This window comes from Oryx dammah, unplaced genomic scaffold (assembly GCF_014754425.2).
Source record: "Oryx dammah isolate SB20612 unplaced genomic scaffold, SCBI_Odam_1.1 HiC_scaffold_8, whole genome shotgun sequence".
NCBI classification, from domain to species: Eukaryota; Metazoa; Chordata; class Mammalia; order Artiodactyla; family Bovidae; genus Oryx; species Oryx dammah.
Window position 1 is genome coordinate 33,259,866 of NW_024070192.1, and position 17,122 is coordinate 33,276,987.

At 46.7% G+C, this 17,122-nt stretch overlaps 1 protein-coding gene across 4 annotated transcripts; it reads left to right on the plus strand.

The window, feature by feature from the left end:
• Positions 1 to 3,435: 3,435 nt before the first annotated feature.
• On the plus strand, positions 3,436 to 15,759 carry DHRS7C (dehydrogenase/reductase 7C). Of its 4 annotated transcripts, none has more exons than XM_040243363.1 (7): positions 3,436 to 3,582; positions 3,790 to 3,949; positions 7,214 to 7,326; positions 8,978 to 9,191; positions 11,229 to 11,321; positions 14,144 to 14,299; positions 14,666 to 14,964. In XM_040243363.1, exons 2-7 carry the CDS (start codon positions 3,796 to 3,798, stop codon positions 14,737 to 14,739), a joined length of 804 nt encoding a protein of 267 aa, XP_040099297.1. In that variant the 5' UTR covers positions 3,436 to 3,582; positions 3,790 to 3,795; the 3' UTR covers positions 14,740 to 14,964. The 4 variants fall into 4 exon arrangements, with proteins under 4 accessions (XP_040099297.1, XP_040099298.1, XP_040099295.1 ...); XM_040243364.1 differs by having other exon boundaries at positions 8,981 to 9,191; positions 14,666 to 14,955; XM_040243361.1 differs by lacking the exon at positions 14,666 to 14,964 and adding an exon at positions 15,500 to 15,759 and having other exon boundaries at positions 3,437 to 3,582.
• The last annotated feature ends 1,363 nt before the right edge of the window (positions 15,760 to 17,122 follow it).

Sequence of the window (17,122 nt, forward strand, 5' to 3'; positions counted from 1 at the left end):
TCTTACCCTTCCCTAAACACCTTTGCCTTCAACTTCTGATTCCTGTTATAATGCCAGTATTTTTAAATGAGATAACACCTACAGAAAATATCAACCATTGACACTCTAGTATAAGGGAGCATCCCAAGCTTTCCTGACAGTTTAATAAGGGTGACAGAAAAAGTAGGCACATGTGAGGGCTAAGAGTAAGAGCTGAAGAAAGGGGAAAATAACACGACTACAGACAATGTAGATTTGTTGCCCACACAGTTATGTTGACAAAAGAGTCTAGAAAGTCTTTTTCCTTAATTGACACACACAGATTAATAGTACCTGTGACCATCCTATATTTTTTACTGTTTTAATCAGGAAGAAATGAATTTAAAAATCAGGTTTGTGTTATTTTTAAAATACATTTTCTTCTAAATTTTCTACTTTCCACCTATAGGAAAATCAGTTTGGAAGGATAATCAAGTGATAAAACAAAATAAGAAGGGTTGAAAGGAATGACATCTTGTCACAGCTAAGTGGAACAAATGTTTGAATTGTTGTGCTTAAATTAAATTGCCAGGCACTTCTGCTTCTAAAAATAAACATGGTGAAACCTGCAAGTCTTGTTTGAAACAGTGGTATGCTTCACGTTTCCTAACTTGTTCAGTTACAATATTATATACATCTATTTTGCATTTCAAACTAACATGCTATTGAGGCCACCGGTTGTTAAACACATAACTTGAGTTTTAGAGGGGAAAAAGAACTGCCATATCCTAATAACCCTCAATGCATCCTAGCTTAGATTCATTTTTTAAAATGTATTTATGTGTGTAGTGAATGCATCATTTCTGAAAAAAAGTCTGAATGTTTCAAATAAAATCACTCAATCTATTTATGCTGAACTGTACCATGTCTCGGAGAAGGCAATGACACCCCGTTCCAGTACTCTTGCCTGGAAAATCCCATGGACGGGGGAGCCTGGTGGGCTGCTGTCTGTGGGGTCGCACAGAGTCGGACACGACTGAAGCAACTTCGCAGCCGCAGCAGCAGCAGTACCGTGTACACTGTCAGAGAATAAGGGGCAGTTCAGCTCACTTCTTCATAGTTGTGGATCCGCCTAGTGACTGATGGGCCGATGGAATTTTGTGCTATGTTGAACCAAGCATATTTGAAGTGGTATTAAATGGCTTTTTACTGGAATGAGTCCAACACAAGGAAGGCGTGCTGGGGTCCTCTGGAGCAGAGGAGTTCATACTCAAAGGCCCCTGCCCTCCACAGCGTGCATGTTCTCTTATAGGATTCGTCACCCCTGGGCGTCTGTGTAGGTAAACCCTGTATCAATGTCACAACACTGAGACAGAGTCTGGTCCTAGAGAAAAGGAAATCCAAAAGAAAAGTCCCCAAAGAGACACTCAGTTCTTAAAAAAAAAAACTTATGCCTGAAGGTTCCAAGGAAGAAATGAATGTTCTGAAGTCATGTGAGAGAAGCTGACATCAGCAAACAGCATACACGGCATCTGGGGAAAGAAGTCAGGGATGAACGAGACATCGGGCAGGACAAGAGGTGACTAGTCCCCAAGGCTCAGGTCAAAACCGACTTTGCTGCATTCTCTGACTTTCCAAGGCCCTCTGCTTCCTTTTATTTTTTCATTTTTGGCCACACCACCTGGCATGTGGGATCTAGTTCCCTGTCTAGGGACTGAACCCATGCCCCCTGCATTGGAAACACAGGATCTTAACCACAGGAACCCCAGGGAAGTTCCCCTTTTATATTTTTTAAGGCTTGATTTTATTCAAGTACAACATGCCTACAAAAAAATTACCCAAACCCTAAGTGTACAGCTTAGGAATTTTCAGACAATGAACACGGTCCCTCAGATCAAGGCATCTCATCTCCATCTGTCTATCTTTGCTATAAAACAAATTCAGGTGGATTTTAATTCCTCCATATATTGCAATAATCTGTTTGCAGGTCTATTCCCCTCTTATGAACTGTCAATTATTTCTCTATAGCACGAGCTGTCCTCTGTACTTCCCAGCACTGAAAACAATCATAGGCATATAGAACTCCCCAACACACACACACACACATATATATATAAATATACATACATACACATGTATGTTTATAGAACTGATGCTCTTGAACTGTGGTGTTGGAGAAGACTCTTGAGAGTCCCTTGGACTGCAAGGAGATCCAACCAGTCCATTCTGAAGGAGATCAGTCCTGGGTGTTCTTTGGGAGGAATGATACTAAAGCTGAAACTCCAGTACTTTGGCCACCTCATGCGAAGAGTTGACTCACTGGAAAAGACTCTGATGCTGGGAGGGATTGGGGGCAGGAGGAAGAGGGGACGACAGAGGATGAGATGGCTGGATGGCATCACTGACTCGATGGACGTGAGTCCGAGTGAGCTCCGGGAGTTGGTGATGGACAGGGAGGCCTGGCATGCTGCAATTCATGGGGTCGCAAAGAGTTGGACACGACTGAGCGACTGAACTGAACTGAACTGATGCACACAGGTTGCCTGACTGAGCCGGGGCATCTCTCACCTCTCAAGCATGTCCAGGGTCCTGAGGAATGATATGCATTAAGGAAAGGCAACCGGGGAACCGATGCAGACGAGGAAAAAATTGCCAGAGAGAAGGGAGAAACTGAAACCAACAGGCGCGGCAATGGACCAGACCCATTCTGGGGGTGGTGCACAGTCACCTCCTATATTCTTTCTTTCTTTCATTATTTTTGGCTCTTCTGGTTTTCATTGCTGTTTGCAGGCTTTCTCTAGTTGCAGTGCATGGGCTTCTCACTGTGGTGGTTTCTCTTGTTATAGAGCATGGGCTCTAGGCACACAGGCATCAGTAACTACTGCAGCACTCGGGCTGTGTAGTTGTAGCACAGGGCCTCATTAGTTGTAGCTCAGGGGCCCTAGAGCATGCAGGCTTAATCACTAAAGAGAACAGAGTGATCTTTTCAGAGTCTGTTACTAAGCTGCAGTATCTTATTCTCCCAACAGTCCTGCAAGATGAGACTATTGTGCCCATTCTACAGATGAGGAGACTGAGGATCCAAGAGCTGGAAGCACTTGAAAGTGGAACAACCCCAAACTGCCAAACTGCCCTTTCCCATAGTTCATGTCACACCTTCAAGTGGGTCATCTGTTCTGTTTAACAGATTTTCTGTGTTTTTTTCACCTCCAACCAGAAAGTTCTCTTGCTGCCAGAGTCTGAACTACCTGGAAGCTACCTGATAGGAGAGTTAGGACATGAGGGTGGGGATGTTTGTGCTGAAATCCCAGGTCCCGATCACTAAGGTTCATCCCTGAACTGCAGAGGAACTTCTACTAGAGAGGCACCCAGGAGAGCTTTAAAAGGCTTGGCAGGGACTCTGAAATCAGACCCAGCCAGCATGTGTTCCTAAATATCAGCAGAGACACTATATTTACCCTGAAAGCCCTTTAGTGCCCTGACAGCTATAAATAGCCATTAGGGCCCAAGCAAGTGGCCTTAACGCATGGCTTTCCTTCAAAAAATGAAGACACATTTTAATTAAATTCATAATTAATCTCTGCGAGGGCAGGTCCCCGGATTCCATCTGCTTCTGAAGACACTGTGAGTAATTCCCTCTTCATGACCATTTGCGGATTAGCACGTGGCCAGGAGCTCTGGAAGCAGCACCCAGGGGGTTTGCACAGAGCCTGGCTCCCGGAGAGGAGGCTCCGGGCTCAGGGACTGAGTGTGCCCTGCAGCCTCGGGCCTCCTCTGCCCCAGGTTCCGAGTCCCTTTGTCAAGCGAGTTCCTTTTCCCCACTTTCCCCAGAGCAAGATGGGGGTCACCGCTGTGCTCATGCTGCCCCTGCTGCTGTTAGGAATCAGTGGCCTCCTCTTCATCTACCAGGAAGTGTCCCGGCTGTGGTCCAAGTCAGTCGTGCAGAACAAGGTGGTGGTCATCACCGACGCCATCTCGGGACTGGGCAAGGGTAAGCGAGCTTCAGGCTTCCCCGACGGCTCAGTGGTAAAGAATCTGCCTGCAATGCAGGAGACTTGGGTTTGATCCCTGGGGCTGGAGGACCCCCTGGAGAAGGGAATGGCAACCCACTCCCGTATTCTTGCCTGGAGAATCCCATGGACAGAGGCACCTGGTGGGCTGCAGTCTATGGGGTCACAGAGTCGGACACGACTGGGCACACACAGATGAGCTTCACAGCCTCTTGTGCCCACTTCTGCCCTGAAGGATGAGAGGCCATAGGGTGGGGAGTGGGTGTGCCCTCTGGGCAGGAGGGTGTGGGTCAGGGCTGAGTTCTCTCCCAGCATCTGTTAATCAGCCAATGTCTTCTCTCTTGGAGGCTAAAGCTTGCTTGCCTGAGAAATGAGGGGATTGGAATACCTAGGGTTGCAAATGCACAGCCTACAGGCCAAAACCAGTCTGCAGAAGTGATTTGCTTTGCCTGCAGGGAGTTTCTAGAAATTTTGAAATTCAAAGCCCTCAGCTGGGGCAGCGAACTGGTGATGAGGCCAGACCTGTGAGCTGGGTTCAATTCTTGGCTCCACCAATTACTAACTGGTGATGCACTGCCTCGCCTTGGATTTCTCATCTGAAAGCAAGGATGCTAATACTCTGTGCCTCGTAATGCGGTTGTGATGACTAAATGAATTAAGAAATGGAAAGCCCTTAGGACAGTGCCGGGTGCTGTCGTGGGCACCTCTCAAATGTTAGCAGTGGCGATAATAATGAACAAATCACGCAGAGCACGCAAACGCCAGCATGCCGCACACCCCATAATCCCTGTTGTCTTACGATTGGCCTGATTCAGCCACATCACTTCCCGGTTTTGAAGGCATTTAGAAGTAACTTGAGAAGCTGGGAGTTGGGGTGTGACCTTCAGTAAACTCTTATGGTGGCTTTAGCATGCTGCTGACCGCAGTGATTCTGAGTTCAAAGTGCTCCATTTCTCAGGTCCCAGGCAAAAAAAAAAAAAAAAATGAGGGGCATTGAGCAGATGAGGTAAGTTACACATAGCCCACAGCACACACCCGGTCCCACAGAACCTGACCGAACCCAGTGGGTATCACTGGAGAGTAGCAAGAGGGTCAGAGCCAAGCTGTCTCCTATGGAAACCAGACAGAAAGAGATGTCAGGACTTCTAACATTTGCCCCAAACCCACATAATTCGGCCAAGTCAAGAATAAAGTCACCTTGTACCCACTGCATCTGCAGCAAGAATGATCTTCAAAATACTTAACCACTGCACTTAAACTGCTTCAGAGAACAAAAACCTTGCCTGTGTTTCATCACCTCTAAGACACATCATTTTCTTCCTTTAACCATTCCTGAAATTGAGCTGGTGGTGGGGGTTTAGTCACTAAATGGTGTCCGACTCTTGTGACCCTATGAACTGTAGCCCGCCAGGCTCTTCCATCCATGGGATTCTCCCAGCAAGAATATTGGAGTGGTTTCCCAGAAATTGAGCTAATTGTCTCTTAATCAACGGTCTCTTACGATGGCCCTGGGCCATCTTTGTGTATTTTAATATCGCTGAAATCAAAAAGTCTCTTTCAGACTTCATGGCCTCTGGTCTGTGAAACACAACCTCCAGGGCTGCCCACACCCACCACAGCTGCCGCTGCCACTGAGGATTACCGCCCAAACTCAGGAAGACTAGCCATTCTCCCTCCGAATGGTTTCCTTTAGTGAATTATCTTATTATAAAAACCACATATATTTAAAAGGATCTTTCAAGAAGAAAAGAACCGAGGGACTTCCCTGGTGGTCCAGTGGCTAAAACCCTGTAGGTTCTGTTTCTAGGGAACTCAACATGACAAACCACTGTGTAGGATGACTGTGAGAATAAAATAAGCTAATATGTGTAAACCTCTTTCAATAGCCACTCAAGCAAGTAAACTGTCAGAGGCTGTTAGCTTTTATTGTTTCGTTTGTTGGCTGTGCTGGGTCTTCCTTCCTGCGTGTGGGCTTTCTCTAGTTGCAGCAAACGGGGGCTACTTTTTGGTACATGGGCTTCTCATTGCAGGGTGTGGGCTACTTCGCAGTGCCTGGCCTTCTCACTGCAGGGCTTCTCTTGCTGCAGAGCACAGGCTCCAGGGCATGCGGGCTTCGGTAGCTGTAGCACGTGGGCTCAGTAATTGTGGCGCATGGGCTTTGACTGTAGGACTTTCCTGGACCAGGGATCAAACCTGTGTCCCCTGCAATGGCAGGTGGATTCTTATCCATTGCTCCACCAGGGAAGTCCAGCTTTTATTGTTCTTAAATATCAACGTTATTGCCACAGAAAAATACTTGTATCTACCAATCACTGCCCAGTTGAGAACATTGAGCAAGCAAGAAATTCATCTAGACAGAAGACTGGAGAAGGCAATGGCACCCCACTCCAGTACTCTTGCCTGGAAAATCCCATGGATGGAGGAGCGTGGTAGGCTGCAGTCCATGGGGTCGCTAAGAGTCGGGCACGACTTGAGTGACTTCACTTTCGCTTTTCACTTTCATGTATTGGAGAAGGAAATGGCAACCCACTCCAGTGTTCTTGCCTGGAGAATCCCAGAGACAGTGGGCCCCCCCCCGTCTATGGGGTCGCACAGAGTTGGACACAACTGAAGTGACTTAGCAGCAGCAGCAGCAAACAGAAGACAGCTTCCCTTTTTTTTTTTTTTTTTTAATAAAAAGAACCCTAGCTGGGGCATCAACCCACAACAAAAATGTAGAGGAAACTAGTGACATTTGATCTGGAAAAAAAAAAAAAATAGCAACTGTCTCCGATATCCTCAGACTGAGATATACTTAACATTGTGCTTCTGGGGGTCTTATTGGACAGAGTCATCTTTCTGTCCAGTTTAAGAAAGAATATACCAGGATTTCCCTGGTGGTTCAGTGGTTAAGACTCCACTCTCCCAATGCAGGGGGCACAGGTTCAATCCCTGGTGAGGAAACTAAGATCCCGTATGCCACACAGCATGGCCAAAAAGAAAGAAACATTGTCCCAAAAATCAGAGCTGCCCAATGGAGGAGGGGCTATTTCACGCCCCTGTGAGCTGCCCTTCACAGAAGGCAGCCATGCTGAGGCTGGAAACAAGAAGAAATTCCAGAGGCGGTTGAATGCAATGTCCTCTAAAGGAACTCATAGCCCTAAGACTTCTTAATTATTTGAATCCTCAAATTTGTAACCACCCCATCCCCCATCAGCAGTTTCATCCACACAGTGCGTCCTGTCCTCCTTCCTTCTTCCCCACAGAGTGTGCTCGGGTGTTCCATACCGGCGGAGCCAGGCTAGTGCTGTGTGGAAAGAACTGGGAGAGGCTTCAGAGTCTATACGATGCCCTGATCAGTGTGGCTGATCCCAGCAAGGTAAGGCCTTCAGGCAGCCAGCATGGGCAACCTCTGGGTACCCTTAATCTTCGTGCTTGTCACAGAGCAGCTCTGGGTGAAATCTAGTGATAGCTTTGGGGAAAGGTAATCTTGACACAGCCGACTTGGGTGTTGATTCATTTTGAACCCTCACCATGCCAAAAATTTCTTCTCTAGCCTCGGAGTCCCACCCCATTCTATTTAAGTCAGACTCAGAGGACCCAGAAGATACAGTATGTCATAGACACAGCTCTGTTTATAAATTCTCATGGCTGACTTTTAAATAATACTTCAGTTAATATCTCCTTCAAAGAGGGACTTCCCTGGTGGTCCAGTGGTTAGGACTCAGTGCTGTCACTGCAGGGGGCCATGTTCAGTCTCTGGTCGGGAAACTAAGATTCCTCAAGCCATGATGTGCAGCCCCAAGTTTTTTATTTCCTTGAAAGAAATCAGGGAAATGACGTCCCCGTCCATGAAGTTATATAGGAGGTAAACACATTTCAACAAAGCTGGGGTTTTCAAGGCATTTCTGGATCATTGTTTAAGAAATTGCTTTCAGAGTTCTCTTTAAGATTTTTTTTTTTTTTTTTTTTGCCACTCTACATGGCATGTGGAAGTACCCAACCAAGGGTCAAATCCATGCCACCTGCATTGGAAACAGAGTCTTAACCACTGGACCACCAGGGAAGTGTCAATAATTTTTTTTTTAAATAATCTTTGCCCTTGATGTTGAATTGGATTTTGGATAAAGCCAAAAATAATTCAGAACTAAGTCTGGTATTTGAGGAGATGGAGCAAAAGGATAACACCACAACTCCAAAGCATGTTTCTTGTGATTTTATCAGGTATTGGTCGTGAGGTAATAAAAAGGATGGTCTGAGGTCAACTGTGTGGGAAATACTGAGTTAGAGAAAGCTTCTCTGACTGATTTCCTTACTGCAGGACTTTTCAGAACCTTTGTTATGTAAATATGCATTTTGTTACCTCCAAGAAGAATGTTTAGTAGTCTATATTTCCCAAATATATTGAACCAGAGGACATGCTTTTTTAAGGGCATATCTCAGGACTCATATTTGTGAAACACTGGGATTGTATCTGCCATGTGGCATCATCAATTTTTCCACCTGTGGTCCTTCTAAATCATGAAAATCTTGATGACAGCATGTTTAGAGCTGAACACAATGCCTTGTACCTATACAGATGGTGTTTCAAAAAAAATTATATCGAGTATACGATTTTGGCCAAAAAACAAATGTGGCTACAAAGTACTGGGCAGATTCTCTTGTGGCTTGGAAGCCAGTCTGAAAGCCATTTCCAAAGAGGAGCTCAGAAATGTTATTAAAAAAATGACATCAGAGAATCTATGCACAGCTTCCATTTGGATTTCTCAGTTCTGGCCTCTTAACCAGAAGATCAAACTTTGTAGTGCATGTTTGCATGTTTACATTTTAGGAATGTTATTGTTGCCTTGGTCCCCAAGGATGCATTTTCTCCATCAGTTTCCCTTCCCCAGTTATCTCTGCTTCATTTAATCATCTGTTTGTAGTCATTCCACAAGCTCTGAGTTTCAAAAGGGGCAACTCTTAGATGGAAGGGCCCCAAGGTCTGTGGGGATATTCCCACACGTGCCTTGACTTTCTCGTTGGTCCAGCAGACATTCACCCCAAAGCTGGTCCTCTTGGATCTCTCAGACATCAGCTGTGTCCAGGATGTGGCCAAAGAGGTCCTGGATTGCTACGGCTGCGTGGACATCCTCATCAACAACGCCAGCGTGAAGGTGAAGGGACCTGCCCATAAGATTTCTCTGGAGCTCGACAAAAAGATCATGGATGCCAATTACTTTGGACCCATCATATTGACCAAAGGTCTCGTGAGTTTGACCTTCCCATGGAATCCTGGGTCACTGGGCTGCTCAAGAGGTCTCTGTTATGTCTCCAGATAGTCATCCACTTCTGGATGGAGCCTCTAGTCCTCTTCAGAAAAATCCCTGCTTATTTGGTGAAAGCTTTCAGCTTTTGATTATAAATGTTGATGAAAGAAAAGGGATTATGAAAGTCTCTTAGTGGTATATTCCTACCTGCCTCCTCTGTGCAGTCCCTTTCCCAAACCCTGCCCTTTACTTCCCTTTTCTTACTCACATCCATGGCTCCCGTCCAATCCCATTCCATGTTTCTGGACCATTGTCTTCATCCCCTGCAAACCTTCTACTATATCCACCTTGTGGTTGATCTGCTCCTAATAATGACAGTTGGTCCAGTGTTGAAATTCTGTCCTCAGTCATGAAGAAAAGAGTTTATCCCAATTACAAAAGACCCAGAATACCGTCAATTCCTTTTCAGAAACAGGAAAGTGTTAGTCGCTCAGTCGTGGCCGACTCTTTGTGACCTCATGGACTGTAGCCCACCAGGCTCCTCTGTCCATGGGATTTTTCAGGCAAGAGTACTGGAGTAGGTAACCATTGCTTTGTCCAGAAGATCTTCCCAACCCAGGGATCGAACCTGCATCTCCCGCATTACAGGCAGATTCTTTATGGTCCCTTTGTGGAGATTCTAACAACCAAGTTCAAAAGCAGGTCTGAAGCTAGGGTGGGGGGTGTGGAATAGCTAGAGATGACATGGAATAGAACCAAGAGTTACAGCCCTTCCCCCACCCTAAATAAAGTTTATCAAAGCAGAGTCACAAAAGGAAGAATGTAAGAATATACATTTAGGGAGCAGGGTACACCGGCAAAGGCTGAGAGAGCAGGATCTTTGAGCTGCCTTCTGTACTGCCAGAATCTCCACGAAAATGGGATTCTGAGAACTGAGACAGATGAAGGCAAAGCAGCATTGGGAGCAGAAGGATGACTCCCAGAGCTTCCAGAGATGAGAGTGCCCCAGCAACCACAGTTTCCTCGGCCCAGTCGTTGTGGACACGCCCAGCAGCCCAGCCAAGGTGTGTCCTCCCCTCAACCTCTGAGAGCTCCGGTTCCCTGGCAACAAAGTGAGGCATGCTAAGTTGAGTCTTGATTTTTCGCCATCTCCTGATTCCACCTGTGCTATCACTGTTGTATAGCTTTTTCTAAATTTCCTCATTTGTCAATTAATTCTACTTAAGAGGAACTTTTTTTTTTTTACCATAAATTAAAAATTCCTTTCCTCTCCATAAATGGAAGAAAACCTGAAATCAAAACAAAGTCTTTAAGTTTTCCCAAGACACAGGGCTGTGGTCTTTCCTTTTTTCTTTTTTTTTAAAGATTAGCACATGCAAAAGAGGTTTTAAAGACCCACCTGAACCAACTTTCCTACTGGAGGAATAGGAGAATTGGAAAGGGAGCTACCTTTCTTACCACTGAAATCAGTGTCACTTGAAGGACATGGATGGGTCATTTAAAATCACCCAGGGTTGGGGACTTCCCTGAAGGTCCAGTGGTTAAGACTTCACCTTCCAATGCAAGAGGTGTGGGTTGAATTCCTGGTAGGGGAGCTAAGATCTCACATGGCTAGTGGACAAAAAACCAAAACATAAAACAGAAGCAATGCTGTAACAAATTCAATAACGATTTAAAAAATGGTTCCCATTTTTTTAAAAAAAGCTTAAAAAAATATAATAAAATCACCCAGGGTTAGGTCTAGTGGTTAGCACTTCGAACTTCAACTGCAGGGGGCCTGGGAATTAAGATCCTGCATGACACAAAAATAATAATAAAATAACCCAGCAATTTACCGGTCGAGCCCAGCCCACTCTTAGGCAACACTGGATAAATGGTGGCTGGGATCCAGCCCACCTGTGTCCCACTGTAATCTAGTTAGCAGGGAGGCAAAGGAGCCTGCATGATGAGGGGTCTGGGGAAGGGGTCTGCCGGCTGCTGCCTGACTCCATCTCGGGTTTGTAACCGTGAGTCTTCATCTTGCACTTTCCAGCCCTGCTCCCCAACATGATCTCCCGGAGGACCGGACAAATCGTGTTAGTGAACAACATCCAGGGGAAGCTTGGAATCCCCTTCCGCACAGCCTGTAAGTTGCTAAGACAAGTTTCATCTCAGGTTTGTCTTATAAAACAAGAGATGTGGTGTCTAGGACGAAGTGTATGGTTACTGGGGGGAGGGGGTCCAGAGATGAAAGCATCCTTTGGCTTTTCTTTCATCCCCTCAGCTCCTATTTTTGAGAACCTACAGCACACAGGTGACTGAGAGATAAAGATAAGTCCTTCCCTCGGACCCCAGAAGCTCATCTTGTTCTATGCTCACAGCAGTTATATCTGTTATTTATACACCTCACCATATCCTCATTCTACAAGCCAGGCATCTGAGCCCCGGCACCTGCATTCTTAACCCTGACGGCCTCAGGACCCTGAGAAATCAGTCTTACATGGGGAATCAGGCTTCCCAGGAAGGAAATGGGAATTCACACCCATGTCAGGCGTTTTACACATTTTGTCACTTGGCAAGAGTGATACTACCCTTAATTGATTAATTAATTAATTACCTCTATTTTATGATTTATTTTTACCTGAAGTGGTTTAATATTAATCTTTTTAAAAAAATTATTTAATATTGAGTATGGTTGATTCTGGGCTTCAGAATCAATTTACTCAATTTACCAGGTGGCATCACTGGTAAAGAACCCACTTGCCAACGCAGGAGATGTTAGAGACACGGGTTTGATCCAGGGTTGGGAAGAGCCCCTGGATGAGGGCATAGCAACCCACTCCAGTATTCTGGCCTGGAGAATCCCCATGGACAGAGGAGCCTGGTGGGCTACAATCCATAGGGATGTAAAGAGTCAGACACGACTAAAGCAACTTAGCATGCATGGCTGATTTACAACGTTGTGTTAGTTTCATGTGTACAGCAAAGTGACTCAGTGATACATATACAGACATTCATTCTTTTTCAGATTCTTTTCCTATAATGGTTATTACGGAATATTGAGTAGAGTTCCCTGTGCTATACAATAGGTTCTTATTATCTCTTTTATATATAGTAGTGTGTATATGTCAATCCCAAACTCCTAATTTATCCTTTCCCTCCCCCCTTTCCCTTCTGGTAATCATAAACTTGTTTTCAAAGTCTGTAAGTCTGTTTCTGTTTTGTAAATAAGTTGATTTTTTTTTAGATTCCACATATAAGTGGGATCATATGATATTTGGGAATACCAGGCCACCTGACCTGCCTCCTGAGAAATCTGTATGCAGGTCAGGAAGCAACAGTTAGAATTGGACATGGAACAACAGACTGGTTCCAAACAGGAAAAGGAGTACATCAAGGCTATATAGTGTCACCCTGCTCATTTAACATCATGAGAAATGCTGGGCTGGATGAAGCACAAGCTGGAATCAAGATTGCTGGGAGAAATATCATTAACTTCAGACATGCAGATGACACCACCCTTATGGGAGAAAGTGAAGAAGAACTAAAAAGCCTCTTGATGAAAGTGAAAGAGAAGAGTGAAAAAGTTGGCTTAAAGCTCAACATTCAGAAAACGAAGATCTTGGCATCTGGTCCCATCACTTCATGGCAAATAGATGGAGAAACAGTGGAAACAGTAACAGACTTTATTTTGGGGGGCTCCAAAATCAGTGCAGATGGTGATTGTAGCCATGAAATTAAAAGACACTTACTCCTTGGAAGAAAAGTTATGACCAACCCAGACAGCATATTAAAAAGCAGAGACATTACTTTGCTGACAAAAGTCTGTCTAATCAAGGCTATGGTTTTTCCAGTAGTCATGTATGGATGTGAGAGTTGGACTAAAAAGAAAGCTGAGTGCTGAAGAATTGATGCTTTTGAACTGTGGTGTTGGAGAAGACTCTTGAGAGTCCCTTGGACTGCAAGGAGATCCAACCAGTCCATCCTAAAGGAGATCAGTCCTGAATATTCATTGGAAGGATTGATGTTGAAGCTGAAACTGCAATACTTTGGCAACCTGATGCGAAGAACCGACTCATTTGAAAAGACCCTGATGCTGGGAAAGATTGAAGTGGTGAGGAGAAGGGGACGACAGAGGATGAGATGGTTGGATGGCACCACCGACTCAATGGACATGAGTTTGAGTAGGATCCGGGAGTTGGTGATCGACAGGGAGGCCTGGCATGCTGCAGTCCATGGTGTCACAGAGTTGGACATGACTGAGCGACTGAATTGAACTGATTTGTCTCTGATTTATTTCACTTAGTATGGTAATCTCTAGATCCATCCACGTTGCTGCCAATGGCATGATTTTATTCTTTTCATGGCTGAGTAAGATTCCAGTGTGGGGCATCCCGAGTGGTCAAGAATCTGCCTGCCAAACGCAGGAGATGTGAGTTCGATCCTTGGGAAGGTGACCTAGAGAAGGAAATGGCACCCGGCTCAAGTATTCTTGCCTGGTAAACCCCATGGACAGAAGGACCTGACGGGCTACAGTCCACAGGGTCGCAAAGAGCTGGACAGGACTGAGTCACTGAATGTGCACACACAATATGCCAGTGTATATACATACCACATTCTCTTTATCCATTTATCTGTTGATGGGCATTTCGGTTGCTTCCATACCTTGCCTACTGTAAATTGGGCTGCAACTGGACATTTTAAAGACAAGAAAACTGAATCTCTGAGGGTAAAACTGGCCACTTGCCCAAAGTCACACAGTGGAATACTAGCTAAACTGGACTGGGTCCCATCTCTGCATCTGCCCACTGCTTCACAAGGGCACTCTGTCCGCATCTACGAAGTGAGGGGCAAGGCTGGGGATTTTGCGGCCTCACCCAGCAGAGCCTGTAGGGATGTGTGTCTCCACCCCCGTCCTGGGAGGCACAGCGGGATCCGCGCCCACCCCCGGGCTGGTTTCTCTTCCAGACGCCGCCTCCAAGCACGCGGCACTCGGCTTCTTCGACTGCCTGCGGGCGGAAGTAGAGGAATACGACGTGGTCGTCAGCACCGTGAGTCCCACCTTCATCCGCTCCTACCACGTTGATCCAGGCCAAGGAAACTGGGAGGCCTCCATATGGAAATGTGAGCTTTCAGAGCACAGCTGGAGGGAACTGGGCTGGGGAGGGCTTGTGGAGGAGCAGGGTACACCCAGGGTGGCGGGGGGTGGGGTTGGGGTACCGTGGGGGCGGGGTGTTCCTGAAGCGTGAGACTGGGGAGATGGGGTGTCTGCACCCAGCTGGCAGCAGGGAGGGGCCCCAAAACTTCAGTCCCAAGGCACCAGGTAGAGGGAAGCCTCCCTAACCCGCAGCCAGCAGACCAAGGCCGCTGGGCTCCATCACTCACAAGCTGTGTGACCTTGGTTCCGGGACTGCTCGTCTCTGGGCCTCAGTTTCCCATGCGGAACAGCCAGGATTTGGTTTTGGAGAACCTTCTGCTCCCCTTCCCTAGGTGGCAGCACAGAGGAGAAGCTCAGAGTGTGGCCCAGAGTGACTACTCTGAAACTCCCCTCTGTCTCATCTTAAGTATTGGAACAGCAGCAACTCCCTTCACCTCTCTATGTTTCCCCTTTGGAAAATGAGAGATGATGGTAAATACAGACCTGGTAGAGTCCTAGAAAGGAAAGTTCCAGCTCACAAGAGTTTGGAACAGCAACTAGCACATCCTGAGTGCTCTGTAAGTGCACCTGTGATCTCTATTCTAGAATGCTCTATACAGAGCAGCTACCTCACAAGGCTCAGTGGTAAAGAATCCACCTGCCAAGGCAGGAGACATGGGTTCAATTTCTGGGTGGGGAAGATCCCCTGGAGAAGGAAATGGCAACCCACTCCTGGGAAGTCCCATGGCTATACGGCCTGTCAAGCCACCCATGAGGTCGCAAAACAGTCGGATGCCACTTAGTGATTGAACAACAACAAAGACGTGGGCAACCGGTTCCCGGAGGCACTGGACAAGCACAGCTTGGCAACAATCATGAATAGCAGCCCCTTCACATATCTGACACCTTCTTACCTTCTAAGCTCTTTCTCATCCCTTCCACTACTCATAACTACCCTGGGATGTCAAAAGGCCAGAAACTGCACCCACTTTACAGATGCACACGCTGAGGCACGGCGGGTAAAGTGCCTGCTCATAGCGCATGGCCAGCGGCCAGCACATGCAGGGTTGGCCCTGAAGCTGGGACTCCAGCACCGCACACCCCTCCCCACCTCGGGGGGCGGGGCTTTGACCACCTCCCACCTCCCGAAGGTATGAGCCCCGCCCCTTCCTGGGGGTGCTTTTCAGTCTTTTTCAGGAAGCTGACCTACGGGGCGCACCCTGTGGACGTAGCGGAGGAGGTGATGCGCACGGTGAGACGCAAGAAGCAAGAGGTCTTCCTGGCCAACCCCATCCCCAAGGCCGCTGTGTACGTCCGCACCTTGTTCCCTGAGCTCTTTTTCGCCGTGGTAGCCTGTGGGGTGAAGGAGAAACTCAGCGTCCCGGAAGAGGGTTAACCGCCGGGATTCAAACAGGTCTCCTCGAGGGGAATAAAGGTTTTGCTGGTAGGTGGTGGGTCCTTCCATCTTCTCAACACGGGGGTGGGAGTGGGGGTGGGGAGGGAACAGTTCCCCCCAGCTGCACTCCATCTGGGAGATGCTCACCATCACAGTTAGAGTGGCCCTCAGTCACTCCGGGCCTCCAGGTGTCTCCCATGCGACCGACATACCCGGGACAGATTTCCAGAAGCTTCTCGACTGTATAAGGTGACAATCCAGCAGAAAAACAGGACCCGTAATGGGCTCAACACACACATGCCATCAGCCTGCCCGGGCACTCAGAGAACCACCTCCATTTTACCTAAGGGTGATCCGTCCAGTCAGCCCCCCACCGTAGAAGCTGGACTTGCAGCTCCTTAGGGAAGCGCTGCTAAATAGAACTTTCTAGAATGATGGAAATATTGTATCATCTGCCGTGTCCAGTGTGGCAACCACCAGCCACGTGTGGCTGTTAGGTACTTAAAATGAGGCCTGTGCAACTGAGAAAGGGAATTTTTTATTTTATTTAATTTGCATTAATTTAAATTTAAATAGCTGCATGGGGCTAGCGGCTCCCAGGTTGGCAATACAGCAGAGCTGTAATCCTTGGTCTTGGCAGCAGAATCAGCCCTTTTCCCTGGATTTCATTTGTCCCAAGAGGAGCCCAGGGAGCCCAGGCACAGATGTTTAAATTTTTTTTCCAGTAGATTCTAAATTGCAACAAATCTTGAGAACTTCTGCCCTGGGGCATCCAGCTCATTCCAGCCTTTTCTTACATTCTCAAAGGAAAATTCATTTAAAACTGCCATCGTTATTACTGGTGGGTGTTTCTCTTAGTTTAGTTTTTCTTAAACATAACAGTTAATGATTCTTCAGATCTTGGAAAGTATAGGATATATTTCTTGTACTAATTTTGTAACTACTGCTTCAAACTTTTTCTAATATTTATAGTTGAAAGAGGGCCCAAATTTCCTCCCTGAACCCAAGCCATTTACAAAATTAACACACGTGGTACACATCCACATGTACATATCCCTGAATTTATAAAGGAAAATGTCAGGGACTTACTTCCCTGGTGGCCCACCTTCCAAGGCAGGGGACTCAGGTTTGATCCCTGGTTGGAAACTAAGATCCCATATGCTGCAGGGCAACTAAGCCTAAGAGCTGCAAACGAAGACCCAGCACAGCCAAAAAAAACAAAAGGCACAGTGTCCAGACCATATGATCACCGAGGAACCCAGGCAGCCCCAGGATAAGGCAGCAGTCAGGATGTGTCTCCAGAATTTAGGACTCTTAAGTCAGGGCAGGCCTAGAGTCAGCAAGATGACCTTCTGTGTCATTATTGTTGTTGGGTGTCAGGGTGCCTGGAGGTGGCTAGGCCAGCATGATGGAA